Genomic DNA, 22,460 nt, shown 5'->3' on the forward strand with positions numbered 1-22,460 from the left:
TACCCAGCAAATCTTAAATGTGAAACTATAAGCGATAAATCCAAGTATTTAAATCAAATTGATTAGATGCCAATATCAAGACATTAGTCATCCTAAATGGGAAGGTAAAAACTGTAAGTTATAAATCATATGACCTTAGTTGAACAGAGCTACTACTAGTTTTTCATTTCCAGACAGAACACTTAACTCAGTACAACACAGCCATCAGTCAAAGTGTTGTAACTTCAGTGGCCGACTGATAGGGTAAATGTGTGTGCAACCTACTGAAAAACATGACTCGGGCAATTCACACAGGTCAATGGCTCAATGGACAGTACTACTGGTACTTGCAAATATGACCTTGTTATAAAAGGTCATGTGATCGAAAGCCCTCACGGACGAGAGACAATGTATAAGACAGTGAGGCAGGACTGCAGTAGAATAAGAGTCCATGAAATTGTGGCTTTATGAGTCCAGGCAGAGAGACTAGTGTGTTTAGATGGGAGTTTGGTCAAGAACAAGAAAGCATTTGAACTTATGTAGCCATTTGTGTAGTATCGAGAAGCGTGGTCGAGAGGCTAAGTGCGCTTGAACTTGGCTACCTAGAAGGGGGCTCGAGGTTCGACACCCGACTCGGGCAGAGTTGTGTTTACTGAGCGCCTAAAGGCAGCACGGAAAACCAACTCCTAGATACCACCTCCCGCCCACTGGTCCACAAATGAGATTGGACCAAAGCGCTCTGAGCATGCTATAAGCATGAAAGTAGCGCTACATAAAAGCTATAATATTATATTGGCTGTTGATGTAATAGTGATTAAACTACCACATTGCTCTTTGGGAACTCTGGTTGTCAAGTTTTTTGTGTTGGATGTGTTGTGTTGAGCAGTGTTTACAGAAGGCCTGATTAGGAGAGAGAAACATAACAATACAAATCATAGAACTAACATTTCAATTTATTTGAATCATAGCACCATTCACTATCTAAAATCAACAACTAGTAGCCTGGTATCAACATAACATTTACACTGGAGACATGTATTCTTCTTACAGGATTTTGAAATCAAAGAGACCTAATTCAATACTTGAACACACATGGCAGTGAAAATGTTGAATGAGACTAACATCTAGAACATGACAAGTGTGTGACTTACCCTAAGTAAAAGAAAAATGAAGTATACATGGAAGGTAACTCTACAAAGCTGTACAGAATATAAATATACATACTATACAAGGAGTTATGGCACATTGCCTGATAAACAGCAGTGAAATTGTATGTACAATTGACAAGAACAAAAGACATTATGTCCAACAACAAAACATAATGCATTATATCAAACAATATCAGACATTATGTCCAACAAAACATAATGCATTTATCTCTAAAACAAAGTCAAGAAGGTTATCTTAAATATAATGACAAAAGTGATAAAATGTTAATGGTTGTTTAAAAAAATATAGCAGACTTAAATTATAAATACATCTTAAAAATTCCATTATTCATTAATAGTAATAAAATATTTGTTTACAAAATAAAATTCTAAATTTTTTACACAAAAAGGTTTAAGGATTGCAGGCATTGATTTTTTTTTAAAACTAACAGAAAATATAGTTAATCAACCAAATAATTATTTAAAAATTAAAAGGCTATCACAATAGTGATGTGTAGACATGCTTCTACTGTAAGGCACTTACAATACAGAGGGTAGAAATAGATTTTGGAATAAATGCTAAAACAATGGAACAATCCGAAATATCTTGACCTGTGGCTACGACGAAGAAGAAATGGTGGACTGAGACAGAGATTTATTGTGCAGCATCTCAAAGACGAACGGCAGTTTACTCAACTTGAGCTTGACGAAGTCTGGAACTGTGTGCGACTTTTCAAACCTAAAAGAAATAAAAGGAGAAATATTTTTTTGATACAGTCGCAATGGATTAGACTTTTCAAACTCATAAATACATTTTTAAAACTTTTCATAGCACCAGAGTATACGAATTAGTGCCTAGTAAGTAGCTTTTCCATTCATTTTCCACTGCAGATGTTAAACACACCAGAAGCAAGTTTCTTCTTCTAGCCAGTTGCTGCTGAGCTTTAAGCAGTCTGTGCCAAGGAAAAAAAAGTGTGCTGTTTTCTTCAGCTGTGCGGCAGTGTCGGTTAAGTCGGGTTGCATTGGTAGTAGGACCTGTCTGAGGTGAATTAGAATAGGGCATTCAAAGAGGTTAGGGGCGAATGAAATGAAAAGGGTTTTAAACACTGCAGCCTCGGGTGATTCCTAAATGTTCAACTTGTGACTATGTAAAGGTTCCAAGGACTGTCAATGCAGATGGTGAAAGTGGATATAAGCTCCCACTTTCAAAGCAATGCTCTACAAACGTGCATCTAACTCTAAATGTCTCTGACAGTCATATCCAGCTCCTGGCCTAGTGATTTCCTCATCTTACTGGAACCTGTCCTTACAAACTAACAGGAGATAAGAAGAAAGAAGAGATTGTCTCTCAGAAAGTTGTAAAATGGCTCAAAAAACAAACAAACTATAGCTAACCTTATAACCACCCAACTCTAATGGGTACCTGACTTTAGTTGGGTAAAGTACAGGCGGTTGGTCATTGTGCTAGCCAGCCACATTAGCCGTAGACCACAGAAACAGACCCTATATATACAGCATGGTCTGAAAGGGGAACTTTATTTTACTTAACCTTACAACCATTGATGAAATGTTTTAAGAAAAGGTTCTTTGCAATAAAAACTGATCTCTAGAGGAAGACCAATCAGAAATTCCCTCACCAGGATATGTATAGATAGGACCAAAAACTGTTTAAAATTTATTGAGATGATTCAAATATTTTTAGTTTTATTCTTTAAAAAAATTCTGAGTCAACAATTGAGTTTTAAGTGAGGTTAAGATTTAGTCAGTTTGACAAGAACCTCTTGAAAATGAATGAGAATATCTAATGTTGTGACCAAACCAAGACATAAAGATTTAATAAGACACTAAATGCTATTTCAACTTATTACTGGACCCAATAAAATCTGGGATGGGTGGCTAGTGGTAATAAAAACTTGGTTACCTTACAAAGGGGCACAAGTTCAAATTTCAACTCGAGCTGAGTTGTGTTTACTGAAAGACTAAAGCAGCGGTTCTCAACCTTTTAAGCTCGGCGACCCCTCTTTACAATCCCACACTCTGCCCCCCCCCCTTCCCCGCTCAGACACACAGCAATAGAAGAATAGACAAAACTATTCATTTTTTCGATGGTCTCTGGCGACCCCTGGCAAATCTTTGCGACCCACAGGTTGAGAACCCCTGGTCTAAAGGCAGCCCCCCCAGTCCACAAATAAGATTGGAGTGTAGCGCGCTGTGAATGCTATAGACATGAAATATGCACTATACAAAAGCAATCAAAAACAAAACTTACTTGAATGTTTTGCCTTCAACATCAGTGAATAGAATATTAGTCCCAGCCTGTTTCACATTTAATTGCGTGCCATCTTGAAAACACACTGTGACCTCCCCGTTGCTGGTCTGCGTGGCCCAGCCCACGTCTGCTACAAAAACTGTAAGACTTTGCTGCTTTGGCTGAGTCCTACTGCTGCCAGACGATACAACAGAGGAGGGTGTAGAGTTGGTCTTGACTGTCTTGTCTAGAGTCACATTACCTAACGCTGTGCTGAGCATTGTGTCATCAAAAGGTGTTGACTGTGAAAATTACAAGGAGTTATGAGGCCAACAGTTCAAAACAATTTTACTAAAAAAAAAATAATATATATATATACATTGTGCTATAAATACATTATTGTAGAACTTATCCTCAAGATTATTGTTTAATTACTTAACTTCTCATAATTATTTATTATAAAATCTGTTTTCTAATGTAGGCTATTGATATATTTGAGAAAACCAACCTGAACTTTGGGTTGAGTACTTGAACAGGACTCCGTGACTCTAGTCTCACTGGATACTTTTGAACTTTTGGGGATTGTGCTTCTTTTGGGAGGTCTTAAGAAAGTAGGAAGTCAGAGTAAAGGTTTAAATTATCAAAATATTTATTTTAATATGATATAATTTTCTAAAAATGATTTTCCTTATATTTCAGTCTTGGCAGCAACATAAACAAAGATCAAGGTCACTCCTGCCAGCAGGATCCCAATCCTTCTTGTCCCATTCCTTTATAACAGTTATACAATGATACCTATACCTACTTTTTAATGACTAAATGACCTATCACAAGGTTAATATCAAAAACTTGCACAGCAAAAGTTAAGCAAAAGTTCTCTCAGAACCAGCAAGCGCTTTAAAACAGTTCATTCTATTTTATGGTCTCAATGCACTGGGAAGGGGGGGGGGGGAGATTTTAAAATCACTTAAAAAATTATGATTTCAGAGAATTCAATGAACCGAGCCTCACAGTCTTATTTTAAAAAGTCATCATAGTTTCTTAGGTAGAAATTTGTTTCACCAAGAGTCATGAGGAGCTTTGCCTTGATTCTTTATATGCAAAACTGCTCCTGGCAAATCTTCATATGCATAGAATTGAATTAAACCAGTACATTCTGAATTGTGGGTTTCTGTTTTGGGTTGTAGGTCAACAGAATAACCAGGTAAAAAAAATCACAGATGGAAAATAAAATGTGAGATAGAAAAACATTGTCCATAAAAATGCTAAAATAAAGAGATTCTACATAGCCACCAACTTCAAAATGAATTTACGCATGCAAGCATACTGGAAAAATTTTATAAGTTAAATATGCAATTACCTTCCAAGCGAAAGAGGAAAAATACTGCTATTGGAAGAAATGGTTGATTCCAGAGCTAACATATTGGCCTCAGCAGCAGAACAGTACTTGTAATGCTGAGGATGAACAAGTTTCCATGTTTTATAAATACAATGTTGTTTTAGAAATCAAATGTCGATAATATTTTTAAAAATTGGAAATCAAATGATATTTATTTATTTTATGGACAGTTAAAAAGATAATTTGAATGATAGAAGTGAGGAAAAAATGGTTTGTTTGAGTGCTGGCATGAGTCCCAAATAGCATGCCGAGTCTGGGAGCAACATGAGGCACCTCCCTTAGTGGGGGTTGGCACAGCCATGAACAAGTCATTATAGCACAGTGCAGGACGGGCCATTGTCCTCTCAGTTCAGGACATACTTCTACAGTACCCTAATTGAAGGTAGAATTAGGAAATGGTCTCATGTTCTTTTTGACTTCCCCAGGCTTGCTGATATCCATCTTAACAGATCTGGGAAGTCACAAGTTCTTGACCTGAATGGTGGTCTGTATGCAGAACAACAGGGTTTCTGTCCAGGGCTTTTGCAAGAGAGGATTTAAGCCTCTCGGTCCTAACTCAAAGGAGTTTTTCTTATGTGAACAAGGGCTGGTAAAGTAGCTAGTATTTAGAAGGTTTCGAAATATAAACTATGCGCTCCAGGCCAGAAAGGTAGAACTAAACAAAACAAATGTTGGACTCACCTTCTGTACCAAGTCCCACATTTCCAATCTGTCCTCATTCAATCTCGTAGGCACATCTTTCACCTCCAGAATCCTCGAGAGTCCATCTTTCTCTATGATTTTCAAAATGTTTTTTTCACGACTTAAATGAAACTTAACATCTGAAAAAAAAAAAGAAGTTTTTTTTAATTATATGTCCCAGTGAGTATAACATAAACTACAATAGTTTTCAGTGGGTCTAGTAATCATATTATTTCTATCATTGTAATGCAACAATCTGTGTTTGCACTAATGGGGTAGTGTTTGTACATGAGAAGATATAGTTATGATGGCTAAGCAATGTATCCAATGATATAGTCATTGTGCTATTCACATGACACCCTTGTTAACCGTCTCCCATAGAAACAAATGACCTTTACTTTAACATTTTTACTTATAATGTTTAAAACTAGCTGCACAATGTTTAACTTATTACACTGACCATCATAAAAGTCGACCCAAAAGTCTGGCTCGGGCGAGTTGTCCATCAACATGTATCTGGCCCTGTCTGTGTACATGATCACCTTGGGGGTCTTGGATCTGATGACTGCTACGGATCTACAGTGAAAGAAAGTTCAACACTTGATAGCACAAGACGGACTGCTGAATGATGCAACATTGGTGAAACGTAACTGTCGGTGAGGACAACATGATATCTGCTTCAACTATCATACTGCTGGTGAGACCAATGAGTCGCACAATTTCTCAATGAACTGGTTTCAATGAAAACTTTTAGACTATTATGTCAATCGTATAGACCTTTTTTATAACACGAAATCTACTATGATACTAGGAAGAGGACTTAAATTGATATATTGTCGACACCGACTGAAACATTGGTTTAAAAAATATGTCAATCTTATAGACCTTTTTTATAACACGATATCTACTATGATACTAGGAAGAGGACTTAAATTGATATATTGTCGACACCGACTGAAACATTGGTTTAAAAAATATGTCAATCTTATAGACCTTTTTTATAACACGATATTTACTATGATACTAGGAAGAGGACTTAGATGATATATTGTCGACACCGACTGAAGCATTGGTTTAAAAAATATGTCAATCGTATAGACCTTTTTTATAACACGATATCTACTATGATACTAGGAAGAGGACTTAGATGATATATTGTCGACACCGACTGAAGCATTGGTTTAAAAAATATGTCAATCGTATAGACCTTTTTTATAACACGATATCTACTATGATACTAGGAAGAGGACTTAAATGATATATTGTCGACACCGACTGAAACATTGGTTTAAAAAATACATCATGTTTTAACACAAAATTTGAACTAGTTTAAAAATATAGATCTAAAATCATTTCTGCCCCATAACAATGAAACAATCCATAACCAAACAAATAAACTACTGTCCCCAGATTTAGTTTTACATTGTAACAATTTCTTGATCCAATACAAGTAATTTGTGTAGATTCTAAACTTTTATACAAGTAAATAAGAGTTTAATTTACCTGGCAGCATAGCGATACTTGTCTAAATATTCTTTAGGCATGTCAGGATGTATATAGGTCTCGCAGTTGTCTGGTCCAGGGGGAGGCTGGTCCGAGACTGGAATAGCTTTTCCTCCTTTAGGTTTGTACAGTTTGACCTGCTCAGAAAATACAATGAGTTAATGTTAATTGATCATGATAATTCATGTCTCCATTTAATCTACTAGCGCAAATGGTTCCCTTGACCTCAATCAGAGCTATGTCTAAAGTAAAATTCTCCTTTCAGACCTTGAGGGCAGATGATGTAAAGTTCATCTGTTTCTGTGGCCAAGGTTAAAAGGGTGTCATGTGGCCAGCACAATGATCAACCGCCTTTACTTTTCCCCCAACTAATGTCAGGTGAGCATCAGAGCTAGGTGGACTCAGTAAAAAAAAAAAAAAAAAAAAAAAAAAAGGGGTAAAGTTTCCCTTTCCGATCTCGTGATCAATGGGGCAGATGATATTTTGTCATTTGTTTCTATGGCCAACAGTTAACAAGCAGGGTGTCATGTGGCCAGCACAATAAACAGCCGCCTTTATTTTCCCCATCTTAAGTCAAGTACCCATTAGAGTTCAGTGTACTCAGAGGAGCCCTAAAGATTCTGAAAGTAATAATCCCAGTCTTCAAACCCAGGACCTCCGGTTCAGTTGCCAAGCTCATTACCACTCAGCTAACATGCCTCCAGAGCTGGGTCTAATGACAGAATAATACTATAAAGACAGCTAGTCACACATGTGTAGCTCTAAGTGATCTATCTCAAATAGCATGAGTCTCTCTGAAATAGCTGAGTCTCTCTCAAGCAATATGAGTTGACCAATAAGAAAGAACAAAAATTCAGAAACTAAAAGAAATATGAAGTAGCATTTGAAATATACTCTGTGCTTACCTTCATTCCATCACTTGAGATAGCCATGACTTTAGACACCATTGCTTTCTGCCCTGACTTGCTTTGTTTGATAAACTCCAAGTAGACATCATGATTAGAGGTGATGTGAAACTGAAAGGATTCACAAGAACATCACAATACAATTACATTGAAGTAGTACCAGTAGGAATGTGTTCTTTTAAATAAGCTAAAATCTATTTCTCAAGCAATATCACACAGAGTCGGAGACTAATCTATTGCCTTACCACTACATTGGGTAACTCTTGGCGACAAGGAGACAGCCGTGATGTGTTGAAGGGAGCCACTGTTTCACCGCCTGGCTGTTTGTCTTTGAGAGATGATTTATAGGATTCCTTTGTTTGTCTATAAGTTTCAGTCTGTTCCTGGTTTGGGTTTGATACCTAAATTGGACCAATCAATGGCAAAATCAATAGATCCCTACTAAATTAAACTTTAAACTTTAAGTGTATAGGCAAATTTGAAGTCTGAGTAAGTATTTGATGATATAATCATAATAAAAATTTCAAGACAAGTATGGATCCCCATGTAGTGAATGAGTTTGACTTAAAGGTATTTACTTTAAATGATATCATCTAGTTCCAGAATGTAACATTTAAATAGATCCCGATGTAATAAGTGGCTATGATGAAAGAAACCAAGGTGTCATTTATTTAGATATGCTACTGAATGTTTTTGAAATAATTAAATTTTATGTACCAGGGTAATTCCCCATCATACCTTACATAGTCAAGAAATCTAAATTTTATTTTTGTAAATGACATTTTAAAATCTGAAAAACTAAATCTATCTATCTAAGTTAAGAGTCTATATCTAACTGGTTAAGTTGCAAACAAATATTGTTTTAGACTTTACAGTTTAAAGTCCATAGCTAAGCAATAAGCTGAATCTAGTTCATTCTTTTAACCCAACTCCCAAAACAGATTTCTAGATTTCTTTCGTTTACGGGAACGTCTTTTGTCTATTTTTCGCCCTATTACTTGCCAACCAAAGTTGATCAAATCCAGATCAAGATCTACATTTTGTTTTTAAATGCTGTTTTTTTTGCACTTCTTCAAGGCTGACAACTGAATGTTTATTTCAAATTACAAAAGTGAGAATTTGTTACCAGCTATGATTTTTTTTTTGGTCTGGCTTGTTGCCTTATAGCTAGCCATGTTATGTTAATGATTATGGAAATCTTGATGTGAAAATTCTTTTTAAATGCCAGGCTTCCCATACTTCCCTGCTAACACATTATGAGTATTAGGACAATACATTACTAACATTAGTCGAACACAATACCAGATAGTGTTACACAAGGTGGGGCATAAAGATCTCCCACATTTGGAGGGGGAACTGTATGGGCTGTAGTGGCAAGTAGAGAGTTGGGACAGGTTTCATTCATTATAACATTTTTTTCTTCTATTTCACAAGCCATCATAAATTGGACAGGTGAACATCGTGACTTTGTTTCAAGCCTATAATGAAAAAATCCTATCTTTAATAGCGACACTTTGCGCTCAGTCAAAATGTAGCTGTACCAGACCAGAAAACAACTTTGATAACCCACTAAAACAAAACTGTTTATATACTTTTCACAAATAATAAGCACTGTTTTCTTTTGGTAGATTCATTTATAATGTGGAAGATCTTAATGCCCCACCCTGTATTACTAAGAAATGCAAGACAAATAGTTCTTTCTACACATAATCACCTGGTGTGTAGTAGGATGTACCACTGCAGAAGATTTCAGTCTTGGATCTTCCAAAACTCCAGGTAGTAGAGGAAAGTGTTGACTTAAATAGTTCTGAACCTTGGAGACGAACTCCTGGGTCTGCATGTTGGATGGGTTTTTAAACATGTCCCTGGGTAGACTCTCATGAAGGCTACTGGCCACAGAGTCAAAGTTGAGCACTTTTTTTGTGGCGTTCAAACTGAAATCTGAGTCACTGTGACTTGACCCCGAGGAAAGTGATTGTAGAGGGTGGTATGCCCGATGGGGCCGTGCAGGGGCGGCGGGTAGAAGTGCTGGAGGGGGAAGACCTCCGCAGCTTCTCTCAGTAGCTTCATGGGACAGATACTTCCTTTCTTGAACTGAAGAGTTAGACTGTGACTCATTGGGAGGCATTCCATGCCTAGGTCTGTTTCCGTACACCTAAAAACAATGAAAAGATTCTTTATGGTCTCGTGTAAGATTCACACCAAGAATATTTACAAACTAGTTCAAAAACAACAACCTAATTTAACCTTAACAAATGCAACCGAAATCGGAGTCTTGCATCTTTGGGAGAAAGCTATAAAAGGCAAGCCATTTTATTTATAGTACACAGAACACAGGAAGAGTTGTTAAGCTATGTATTTTCAAAGATATTTTACAATGTTTGTCACTGTTAAATCAATTTTGTAAGCTCTCTAGCTTGTATCACAAAGTAATTTTTATTTTTTAAGTTGGCAACAGGGATATTTCAAAATGCCCACCTGGAAACTGCTAAGTTTATTTCTTTCAAAAGCTATCAGTCTTCCTCTTTTTTGTTTCATGTTTTTCTTAAGCTTTCCTTACAGTACCCCACCCACACACACAATTTAATTCTATGTTATTGTTTTTTATTTTGTACAATTTTATCCAGATCTTAATCAAAAACAAAACAAAAAGGAAATTATAGTGTATAATATTATAGCCAAAAAAAAATAAAAAAATTCACAAGAAATAATGATGAAGAATAATTTTCCATGGACATTTTTCAACACAGTTAAAATGCAGCATCTATTTTAACTTTTTTCGTAAAAATACAGATGTTACTTCAAAAACAAACAAGATGATTAAATCCTACCCACCTTGGCTTTATCTTGATGCAACGAGCAACTCTCACAATTTCGTTGTAACTCTTCTTCTGACCTACTGCAAAAACAAATAGTGGGTACTAGAGCTCAAAGTTCAATGACAAATTTGAGTTTATTCTAGTATATATAGGGCTTTTTTGGTGACGACACGCACCAGTATGGCATACCGGCACCTTTTTGAAATTTTTAAAAACTTTTCTTGTATATTAACGTATATTATTAATTTTTAGTAGTTAAAAGTTAGGTAATCAACTACTGAGTACCGACACCTATTTTTTTTTTTACAAACCCCCCCCCCCCCCAAAAAAAAAAACACTGAGTATTTATATATGAATCCCATAAAACCAACCTGTCTCTGACTGGAGGGCTGGTAGGATGGCTGCTGATTAGACTAGGGCTCTGACTAGCATGGCCCCTATCAGAGTCAGAATATCTCCCACTGCAATACTGCTCATTTTCATCTTCTAAAATTTGTGACTGATTGGGTAGTTGACGCCTGAGTGGGAACGCTGTCATTGGTTGATTCCTTGGAATGGAGTTTGCATTGCTGTGTTTCCCAGATGAGAAAGTTCCATGTCCACTGTCTATGGACATTTCTGTAACCTGCTAAAGATTTGCACAAGTAAGCTAACGCAACAATGAACTAACTAAACAATTATCTCTAGAACTAATAAAATTAGCTCCAGAACTAAACAATTACTTCTAGAACTAGCTAAACAATTACTTCTAGAACTAGCTAAACAATTATCTCAAGAACTAGCTAAACAATTATCTCTAGAACTGACTAAACACTAATCTCTGAGTGCATGCAATGTCAAATGATAGTTTTACAAACTTACCTGTGGGGCCTTTAGAACCAAAGGTTTAGATGTCATAAATTTATGAGCCAGGATTTCTGTAACAACATCAAACAATGTTTTTCTATATTTATATAATGGAGTCTAAATAGCAAGATCTTTCTTTTTAAATTACCAATGCACTTAGTAAACAAATGCTATATAAAAGTTACATTCATTTGATTAATAATATTTTACAGTCCAATCTTTTTTTTTTTTTTTTTGAAGGTTTAATTTATGTTTAAATCAGTTAAAAGTTAGTTTGATTGATGGTGGTACACTCAAAGTTAAATCAATAATCCTAACAACGAGTGGTATTCTGTCAGAGTGGTATTCTGTATAAACAAACGTACATAGGGGTATAAGCCTACTTATGAGTGGTACTCTTTATAAAACATACACATGAGATTTAGGCCATGTTGTGCTATCCTACCTATGAGTGGTATTAACCTACCTATGAGTGGTATTAACATACCTATGAGTAGTATTAACCTACCTATGAGTGGTATTCTGTCCTTTGGATTCTTACAAAGTAATCCTTGAATGAGATCCTTGGCTTCAGGACTTAAATGACTTGGCAGACGATATTCAGCAGAGATAACTCTGTTCAATGTGCTCTTGACAGCGTCTGTATCAAAGGGTGGTCTGCCCACCAAGAATGTGTATAACATACAGCCCAGGGACCAAACATCAGCCTCCAGACCATGGGCACTTCTCATGGCTATCTCTCTACAAAAACATGAGACACACATCTAAGCAAGGAGTACATTTTGATGTTAAGTAATAAAAAAAAAAATAAAAAAAGTAGTACCATTTTAATATAGAATAATGAGTTTAGCGTGACCATATTCATGTGGCAAGATACATTTAATGTGGTCATATTGATGGAAAAAAAGAAATTTTCTGCTTGGTGTGGCATGCTAAATATTAAAGTATTTTTATGTTTTATCAGGTGAACCTTATTTTTGTGGGGAAATCGTGGATGAATAGTAAAGTGCTTGGCTTCCAAACTGAGAAGTCCTGGGTTCGAATTCCAATGAACACTGAAATTTTGAATTTCAGGATTTTTAGAGCGCTCCTGAGTCCAACCAGCACTACTAAGAACCTGGCATCAGTTCGGGAAATGTAAAGACACCTGGTCGTTTTGCTGGCCACATAACATCCAAGTTAACCACGAGCGACAGAAACAGATAATCTGCTCCGTGGATTGCAAGGTCTTAAAGGGGGGGGGTACTTCACTTTTTTTTAAGCAGTTGAGTGAAACATTGGCAGAATTTAAGTCATTGGTTAATATGCAAGACTGAATTCATGACGCGTAGGACGTAATCATCTTCTTTTTTGAAGTAACGTCTGTATTATATAAGATAAGATATCCCAGCAGTCATGATGACTTACGGTGAAATGTAGTTGGGTGTCCCACACATTGTGAAATGTTTCTCTTCTGGTCCTTCAAGTTGGGTAGCTAAACCAAAATCTGCTATTTTCTATCAGGAAAAAAACAAAACATAATAGGATAACCAAATTACCTAAAACATCTTGGCATGGGAGACTTAAAAATTTGTATTAAAAAAAAAAATGAAAACAAATACAAACTAACCCCTATCATCTGTAAAAATTTCAACAATGATAAGTCTCTAGAGTATCAGTCAAACCAATCATGCACACTCACCACATTCATTTCTTTGTTCAATAAAAGGTTTGACAATGATAAGTCCCTGTGCAGAATCCCGTGAGAGTGTAAGTATAAAATGCCCTCCACAATCTGGCGCATGAGTCTTCGGGCTTCCTCTTCTGTGAATGGTTGTGACAAGGACTGTAAATAGCGCTGTAGCTCTCCATTGTGACAAAGTTCTAGCACCAGATAAACGTAGTTGGCATCCTCAAAAAAATTATAAAGCTGAAATACAGAGAATAGTTACCAAGTATTTAATTTAAAATACACAGCAGAAGTAAAATGTGTACATATAAAGTATACATCTTTCTTTGTTCATGTTTCAAGCTCAGTAAACTTTGGTCCAATCTCTTGTGTACATGCCAATAGCAGAGGAATTATTTGGAAGGTTTATATGCTGCCTTTAAGGAGCTCAGGGGCATGGTGGCTGAGTGGTCAAGCGTTTGGCTTCTGAACCAGAGGTCCTGGGTTCTAATATAGGTGAAGGCTTGGATTTTAAATTTCTGGATTTTTAGGGCACCTTGAGTCCATTCAACTCTAATGGGTACCTGACTTTAGTTGAGGAAAGTAAAGGCGCTTCGACCTTGTGCTGGCCAGCAAATACAACTCTGCTCAAGTTAGGATTTGAACTCACATCCCTCATATATCATAAGAATTTTTTTTCTACATATCAGAAGTTTCCAAAAATAGAACATAATTTACAAAGCATCTAGATATAGTATAAAGTTTAAAAATATAGTTTACAAACGTGCACTATTTAGTTTATAAACTAATAGTTTGGTGGTATAGCTAGCAAGTTCTAGCATACAGTAAATGATAGTTTTAAAAATACTGAGTAAGTAAATAATGTTTAGAAGTGACACAAAGGCCTTACATTAAATCATTTAAATACAAATTGCATTTAAAAAAAAAACCAAGTATAAATGAAATCTAATTTTTAAGTCCAAAATGTTTGTAAGAATCAACTAAAGGTTACTGTCTTCGAGGCTCAAAATCTGCCATTAAAACTTTCAGACTGTAAGCAAACGCAGTTTTTCTAAGTACCATTTAGCAGTCGTACAAAGCTCGAGGGGTGCTTGTTCGAAACTAAAAGATACAATATATCTCTCACCTCCAGGACGGATGGATGTTTTAGCCTGGAATGAATCTCAACTTCCTTTTTCACTCGCCCACTCATTCCGCTGGCTTTCATCCTTTTTTTATCAATCTGAAATATAGAAAAAAAAAAAAAAATTTTTTTTTTTTAAAATTATTGCTTTTATATAGCACTACTTTCATGCTTATAGCATGCTCAGAGCGCTGTGGTGTAATCTCACCTGTGTATTCATGAATACATTTAACTACTGACAAAAAACACGAGAACCAAATGTAAGTATAAAGATTTATAATAATGATAATGAACTATTTAGATATTACATATAATATACCTAATTACATATAATTATTTATGAATATAACATAAATTGAAGATAATATGTAATTATTGGCATACACAAGTACCAGACCTACCATTTTAATAGCCACTTCCTTGCCAGTCAAGTTGGATCTGGCTCTATAAACATTGGCAAAGCCACCAGTGCCAAGAAGGTTAAGCACTTGATAGTCCTGTGAGAAATAGAATGTTTGCATTTACTCTATTTAGAAACAACTTCATGTTACAGTGTTCATCTATTAGCAACCTCCTCCCCAGTGCTGAATAAGGGAATATCCTCAGATATGGTGGATACTGGAGAAATAAAATTTTAATGTAACTCTAGAATTTAGATGGATCACAATAAAAACCTTTTGTTTTTGCATAAAGTGGAATAACGGGGAAATCTACAATGCCTATAATTAGTATAATGTGCACCTTATCCATAATGAAGTATCCAGAGAGCTGCAACTCCCCCCCACCTCTGATGTTGTGTGCAATGCTAACGTTCAGGTCAAATAAAAAATATTTCACAAAATTTATAAAATATCTTGACTTTCTCTCCTAAGTGACGATACCATCGTTGATTAGACCCCATTAAATCTATAAAATATCTTGACTTTCTCTCCTAAGTGACGATACCATCGTTGATTAGACCCCGTTAAATCTATAAAATATCTTGACTTTCTCTCCTAAGTGACGATACCATCGTTGATTAGACCCCATTAAATCTATAAAATATCTTGACTTTCTCTTCTAAGTGAAGATACCATCGTTGATTAGACCCCATTAAATCTATAAAATATCTTGATTTTCTCTCCTAAGTGATGATACCATCGTTGATTAGACCCCATTAAATCTATAAAATATCTTGACTTTCTCTCCTAAGTGACGATACCATAGTTGATTAGACCCCATTAAATCTATAAAATATCTTGACTTTCTCTCCTAAGTGACGATACCATCGTTGATTAGACCCCATTAAATCTATAAAATATCTTGACTTTCTCTCCTAAGTGACGATACCATCGTTGATTAGACCCCATTAAATCTATAAAATATCTTGACTTTCTCTCCTAAGTGATACCATCATTGATTAGACCCCATTAAATTAACTTAATTTTTGAGTTTGTAAACTTGAATTTGTGCTATATAAAAAGGGCATACATTTATCTGTCAAGTACCCATTAGAATTGGGCAGACTCATGGATATCCTAAAAATCCCACAAGAATTAAAATCCCAGTCCCTAACAGAGATCCCAACCCGATTTCCCTCAGTTCAAAAGACAACCGCTTCACCACCATGCTCCAAAACTGGAAAGAAGGTTACAAGGTTGGTCAGAAAAAAAAAGTACAAATGGGGAAAAGTCCTTTCTCAATGAAGACTTATTGAGAGAAATAAACATATGAAGACTGTACAAATTAAAGATGAAAAGAGTGTATTCTAAGCAAGACCACACACATATGGTGAGCTTATCAAAACTGGAAAGATGAGCTAAATACTATGACGAGATCTGAAATTCAACCGAGAGTTACAAACTACCTTTCATAAACCATGCAACACTACATGAGACAAAAAATTATATATTGGACTACTTTAAGTTTACACAAACCAATTAACAATAAAACCTAAACTAATCAGGACTTTGAACAATCACAAAGCACCAGAACAATGGGGGAAAAGACCTTCATCCTCACATAAAAGAAAAAAAAAATGTGAGTGAAGAAGTGAATTCTTAGGGTGAAACAAAACTACACTGCCCTGTGCAGAGGCTTTTCTCTTGTAAATGTAATGTCACATTCTTTTTTGAAGAGATATATACTAGTGTTGTATCCTTTCTGAATCATCTGACATGCAGATTCAGAGATACTGTTGCTATATAAGTCAAACTGTATTAAGATACAATAAATGACACAGTGTAGATATCATTTTCTAGAGTTTAATTCTTTTAAACTGAAAATGGAAACAATAAATACAGGTACAGTACAAATAAAGGAGGCGCGGTGGCTGAGCGGTAAAGTGCTTGGCTTCTGAACCGGGGGTCCTGGGTTTGAAACCCGGGATTTTTACTTCAGGATCCTTGGGCACCTCTGAGTCCACCCAGCTCTAATGGGTACCTGACATTAGTTGGGGAAAAGTAAAGGTGGTTGGTCGTTGTGCTGGCCACATGACACCCTCATAAACCGTAGGCCACAGAATTAGATGAGCTTTACACCATCTGCCCTATAGACAAGGTCTGAAAGGGGAATTTTACTTTTTTTTACAGTACAAATAAACTAATCTATTTTGTACATTAACATTAATAAAGAAGAAAATCCAACATATCTTGGTGTAAAACTAGACCAAAGAATGTCTCTAAAACACTTTATGGCAGATTTAAAAGAAAAGGCATCACAAGGATTAAACATAATAAAACACCTAGCAGGAAAATCATGTGGAGCTGAAAAGAAAACCTTAAGACAGTTATACACTAGATATGTCAGATCTGTAATGGATAACTGTCTCTCCATACAAGTAGCTGCCAACAAAACCTATCAATCATCTTTAGATACAATCCAAAACCAAGCCTTGCGGCTAATTAGTGGAGGTATGAGAACTACTCCCACAGCAGCCTGTGAAATAGACTCCAATATTGAACCTCTCAAGTTAAGGCGCAACAGAGCAGCATTAGAAGCTATTGAGAGATACAGAAGGTTGGAGGACGATCATCCAAATAAATTACTAACACAGAGAAATAGGAAAAACAACCAAAAAAAGCAAAGGACTCTGATCCAACTTACCGACGAACTAGCCCTAAAACACCACCTACCCAATAACAGAGACAAAAATTACCAGGTTTTCAAACATTACAGCCGGACTAAACTACAAACAACTAACCATCAAAACACATTTACTAAATAACAACTTAACAAAAGAATCAAATCCACTGGAGCTCAAAGTAGGCATGCTTGAAACAATTGAAAGCTATCAAAAAACAGCTATCCATATTTATACAGATTCTATGGATCGGCTTTCAAAGCTACCATCAATGCTGGTCTTGGTGCCTTCCTGGTCTTCCCTAAAAATAAACACTTTGAGATAAGCGCACCCTGTGGCGATTACTGCTCAAACTTCCAAGCCGAAATTGAGGCAATTACCATAGTACTACAGACAGTGAAAAACAAATTATTTGAAGGAGTGCAACCACCATCAGATATTGTTGTCTTTACAGACTCCCAATCTACTCTGCAAGCACTTAACAGCAGCACCTCAAACAGCCCAAGAGAGTTGACAACACTCATTGTGATAATCCATCAGATGATATCAAAATTAAATATCAATATCACACTACAGTGGATCCCTGGACACATTGGCATCATGGGAAATGAAAAGGCAGATAAGCTATCAAAGGCAGGTTCATCTATGGAACAACCAGATAAACCTGTTAACTACCTCACCCTAAGGTCAATGTTAGTCAACAATCACAGAGAGGAGTGGCTCAACCAATGGGCATCAGGAAACACAGGCAGAGCCATGTACTAAGAAATTACTACGCCTAACAAACTGGACAGTATTAACTTCCTTCCCCGCAAAGAACAATCTACAATCTTCCAACTAAGAACAGGACACACACCACTATTAAATTACCACCTGAACAAAATAAACTCCACACAACTACCCCTTTGCAGACACTGGGCCCACCCCTTTGAAACCGTAAACCATATCCTCTTTGAATGCCCCTCCCTAATCCACCTTAGGCAGACCCTACTTCCACTACAGCCCAACATAACCAACACCCTGTACGGCAGTGCTGAACAACTGAAGAAAACAGCACACTTTTTTTCCTTGGCACAGTCTGCAAAAGAGCTCACAGCTCAGCAGCAATGAAGCTGGCTAGAAGAAGAAGTACATTAACTGGCGACAACTCGAGCTGAATCTCGAAGTCCCTAACTCTTACTCAAAAGAAAACCAACTACCTCCTTAAATAATCTGTCCCCAAAAATCTTTAGAAAATTCCTTCCATGCCGAAGCTTTCTTAACCTTCCCCCTTATTTTCTCGCCTTGTTGTAACCTCACCAAACTCATGCACCTTGCATTCATGAAACATTACATTATTGTAACTAGCCTTGACCCTGTGTTATGCCTACACATTTAAGCCTAACAGTAACTTTTAAAATAACAACAAAACTAATTACTAAGTAACTCGACAAAATATGCAGAAGAAATCTTGTTTGACAACTAATGAATACAAATTATTATGTTATCAATCTAAAATATATATACAAGAAAAATTGTATGAATTCGCAGCTGTAGTGTACCTCTGTAGACAAAAATTTGACCTATTCAAAGCCTATTGAAGGCTATTACTATTGTTAGCATCAATAGGAAATGTAACACAATAGCCAGGATTTTGGAATATGTTATGTAAGAGATAAATTTAGGTCTAGGTCTAGGGATGCATTACGTCAAAATCTTGTACTAACAGATATATTATATATAAAATATAATTATATATATTTATATATATATATATATATATATTAAATATAAGAATATAAGAAAATGTTGAAAATTGCAATGCAATATTTACTACATTCATGTCACATGTGAGAGAATATATTTCAAGCCCTTTCCAGCCAAGGGAATCTTATAGTGGGTAGTACTCAGACACTCAGAGTAGTAGCCTAGAAAAGAAGGCTAAGGCTAAGTAGTAAGTTAACTAAGTAGGCGTATCTACTATTAGATATCTATTAGTAATTCAATTTAATTAGTAACTAGATCTATAGTAGCTTCTTATATTAGGCACAGCTCATCAAATTCTCCTTTTAGAAACACGTCGCTTTTTTTGTTTATAATTAATTTGTTTTTATGTTTGGAGCTAAAAACGATGTTTCGGGACAGTGCATGTCCAATTTAAGATAAGTTCCTGTATTTTTGTTCCGCTTTTCCAAAGCAGATGGCAGTTTTTTAGATTCTCGGTAACCAAGTATGTAAAGCTATTGTTTAAACCTCCCCCGGCAATTCATACCCATATAAGGGATGAAGGCTATATTATGAGCCTGTTTGATCGTAGGCTGGTGGATCTATCAAAATAAGCTTCCAAACATCTTTAGAAAGACATTCCAATCACATTCATACTGTTAGCTGTTAAATAAAATTAAAAAAGGAGGTGTTTCAATGAATAATAATGAATTAAACACATTCTCCTATAGTGCACAAGGCAAAATCGTAATAAGAAATATTATTGGGATTAATAAATCTATGATTTTTTTCAATAAATAAATGTGACCTAGATCGAGATATCTAGAATATATAATTTATGAATGAAAGAAAAAGTGCGGGCTGCTAATTTGAAGCCAGAGCCCATGCCCACTGCAGGTGATCACGCCAGGCGAGCGCTGGTGGTAAGGAGAGGTATACACTAAGCGTGTAGTGTCACAACCTATCATACAGGCAGTGGAGGGAAGGGGGAGAGAGTCATGAAAAGAATTATAAGCATCTATGGGAGGGAGGGGATGTAACAAAACGAACATCCAAATTATGAAAAGAAGAGGGTCCTTGGATGGGAAATAAAAGAAAGAGACAGAGAATACATGTAGCCTAGTTGAAAATATCATGTTTATTAAATTATAATAATTAATTTAAAGATCTATAATTATATAGATTTATTTCTGTTTCTACACATAGATTATATAGGTAGGCATATATATATATATATATATATATATATATATATATATATATAGAAATAGAGAGAGAGAGAGAGAGAGAGAGGCAATATACTATAAATACATATTGCAGAAGTGAATCTACTTCTTTTAATACAATCTAAATAATTTTTAATTAACACAGATATAATTTATTAGCAATAACATAGTGGTGTTTCTTAACGGTGCTCGATGTGTGCTGAAGGAGAAAGCACAAAAACTGCGTTTATTATAGGAGCATGAAGTGACCTGATTTATTTTAAAATAAAATCTTGACTATGAGTGGAATTTCAAAGAAACACAGCTATTTTTATAGTCCTTTAGTTGCAGAATAAGAATCTGCTTTCAGTTTTTTTGTAAGTTAAACCGTCACCAAATAAAAAAATAAAATAAAAATTTGACCTAGTTCCCGAATACGGTGTGCCTAATGGCCTAATATAAGAATCTACTATAGATTATAGATCTATCCTTACATCTAAAGTCAGTGAATCCTTCTCTAGCATAAATAACAACTTAAAATTTGAAACTGTACATTAGTCTTAGACAAGACACAAGTAACCAAAGTAAACAACTGGACTAGACATTTACAGTTAGATCTATAGTTTACATGTTTCAACATGAACATGTCTTCAGAATTATCTGCCCTTCCCGAATTTCAAAATCTGAAACTGATGTAGATTGAGTCTCTTAGGTACACATTTGACTCTCTAGATGTCTTACCTCAATAGTTTCTGACATTTTGTAATGAAATGTTATCCTTCTTCTAAATCATAAGACGGTATCCATGAGAAATAAAATGTAACAAAGATACAACCTAAAGACATTTTCTAATAGAAAGCTCTAAAATGTGTTGCCATATTTTTCGAAGAACGCGCCGCATCAAAACATTTATAGGACCGCACAAAAGAAGAACTTGCCTTCAACCTTTTGCTATATATCTGGATCTGCTATATTTTAATTTTGTAACGTATTATAAATATTTAACATTTTACAAAAATATTTCAATAAATAATATCAGTTTTAAATTTGTTTAAATTAAATATACGCACTGTGTTAAAAACTAGATCTAAATGGTTGATGAAACACACTTTGCCCGTATGCTTCGCATTTACCTCTGATCTATATAGATCTATGGAAACAATAATAGAAGCTACGAATATCAGTTGTTCACAGCCATCTCAGACTTCTATTCCATTGTAAAAAACTAGATCTATATGGTTGATGAAACACACTTTGCCCGTATGCTTCGCATTTACCTCTGATCTATATAGATCTTTGGAAACAATAATAGAAGCTACGAATATCAGTTGTTCACAACCTTCTCAGACTTCTGTTCCATTGTAAAAAACTAGATCTATATGGTTGATGAAACACACTTTGCCCGTATGCTTCGCATTTACCTCTGATCTATATAGATCTTTGGAAACAATAATAGAAGCTACGAATATCAGTTGTTCACAGCCTTCTCAGACTTCTGTTCCATTGTGAACGACATTTACAATTTAGAGTAAAGAACTGTATTGGCTTTTACCACCTTCGCATATCTCGTAGTCTGTTGAGCCGTTGGGGCACCACACAAGATCTGTTGACAGTCTTTCTCCATTGCTCGGATAGATCAAATCTCTTTCAATGACAGGGTACAGAGGCCTAGATCTATATCTGTTCTTGAATGTTGTCTTCACATTGCTTTCACTGTCTGCCTCTTCTTTTTTTTCCTGGTACTGTTTTCCGAAGGAAGGTCTTTGCGAGCCCTAAGGACCTTATGATAGAGCCATAGGGTTTAAGTTTGCGTTTTTTTGACAGTAGTTAGCTGGTCATCGGCGGGTCCACTTGCTGTATTAATCTTTTTATTAGGCTATCTCTTCTTTTGTGATGTGATCTTCGTAAGGGATACAGGAGCGTCATTAGGGGTGTTTGGACCGCACCGCCAGGGGGTGACTCTCAAGCGAAGAAAAAAACGCACTTTGTCAAAAGCAAAAAAAAAAAAAAAAAAATGTCTGCCTGGTCGTGAAGTATGCGAGTTGGACTATCGTTTGGACTTCTCGATGGTCCCTGGTTCATGCCCTGCCCGCTGCCGTTCCCGTCGTCCTGCGGGAGGTTTGGACTAGGAAGCTTCAACTTTGAAGGAACATCCGAAACATGTCAAACA

At 35.9% G+C, this 22,460-nt stretch overlaps 1 protein-coding gene across 3 annotated transcripts; it reads right to left on the minus strand.

Moving 5' to 3' along the window:
• Window positions 1-911: 911 nt before the first annotated feature.
• Window positions 912-21,216, minus strand: LOC106061949 (serine/threonine-protein kinase PLK4-like). Of its 3 annotated transcripts, none has more exons than XM_056038078.1 (19): window positions 21,032-21,216; window positions 14,722-14,817; window positions 14,324-14,419; window positions 13,210-13,437; window positions 12,936-13,024; window positions 12,037-12,269; window positions 11,544-11,599; window positions 11,054-11,310; window positions 10,699-10,762; window positions 9,578-10,018; window positions 8,109-8,264; window positions 7,864-7,974; window positions 6,959-7,095; window positions 5,916-6,031; window positions 5,456-5,595; window positions 4,736-4,830; window positions 3,884-3,977; window positions 3,397-3,677; window positions 912-1,866 (listed from the first exon to the last, which is right to left on the minus strand). In XM_056038078.1, exons 1-19 carry the CDS (start codon window positions 21,047-21,049, stop codon window positions 1,746-1,748), a joined length of 2,829 nt encoding a protein of 942 aa, XP_055894053.1. In that variant the 5' UTR covers window positions 21,050-21,216; the 3' UTR covers window positions 912-1,745. The 3 variants fall into 3 exon arrangements, with proteins under 3 accessions (XP_055894053.1, XP_055894052.1, XP_055894050.1); XM_056038077.1 differs by lacking the exon at window positions 21,032-21,216 and adding an exon at window positions 20,785-20,936 and having other exon boundaries at window positions 11,054-11,307; XM_056038075.1 differs by lacking the exon at window positions 21,032-21,216 and adding an exon at window positions 20,785-20,936.
• Between the last annotated feature and the right edge of the window lie 1,244 nt (window positions 21,217-22,460).

This window comes from Biomphalaria glabrata, chromosome 8, assembly GCF_947242115.1.
Source record: "Biomphalaria glabrata chromosome 8, xgBioGlab47.1, whole genome shotgun sequence".
NCBI lineage: Eukaryota > Metazoa > Mollusca > Gastropoda > Planorbidae > Biomphalaria > Biomphalaria glabrata.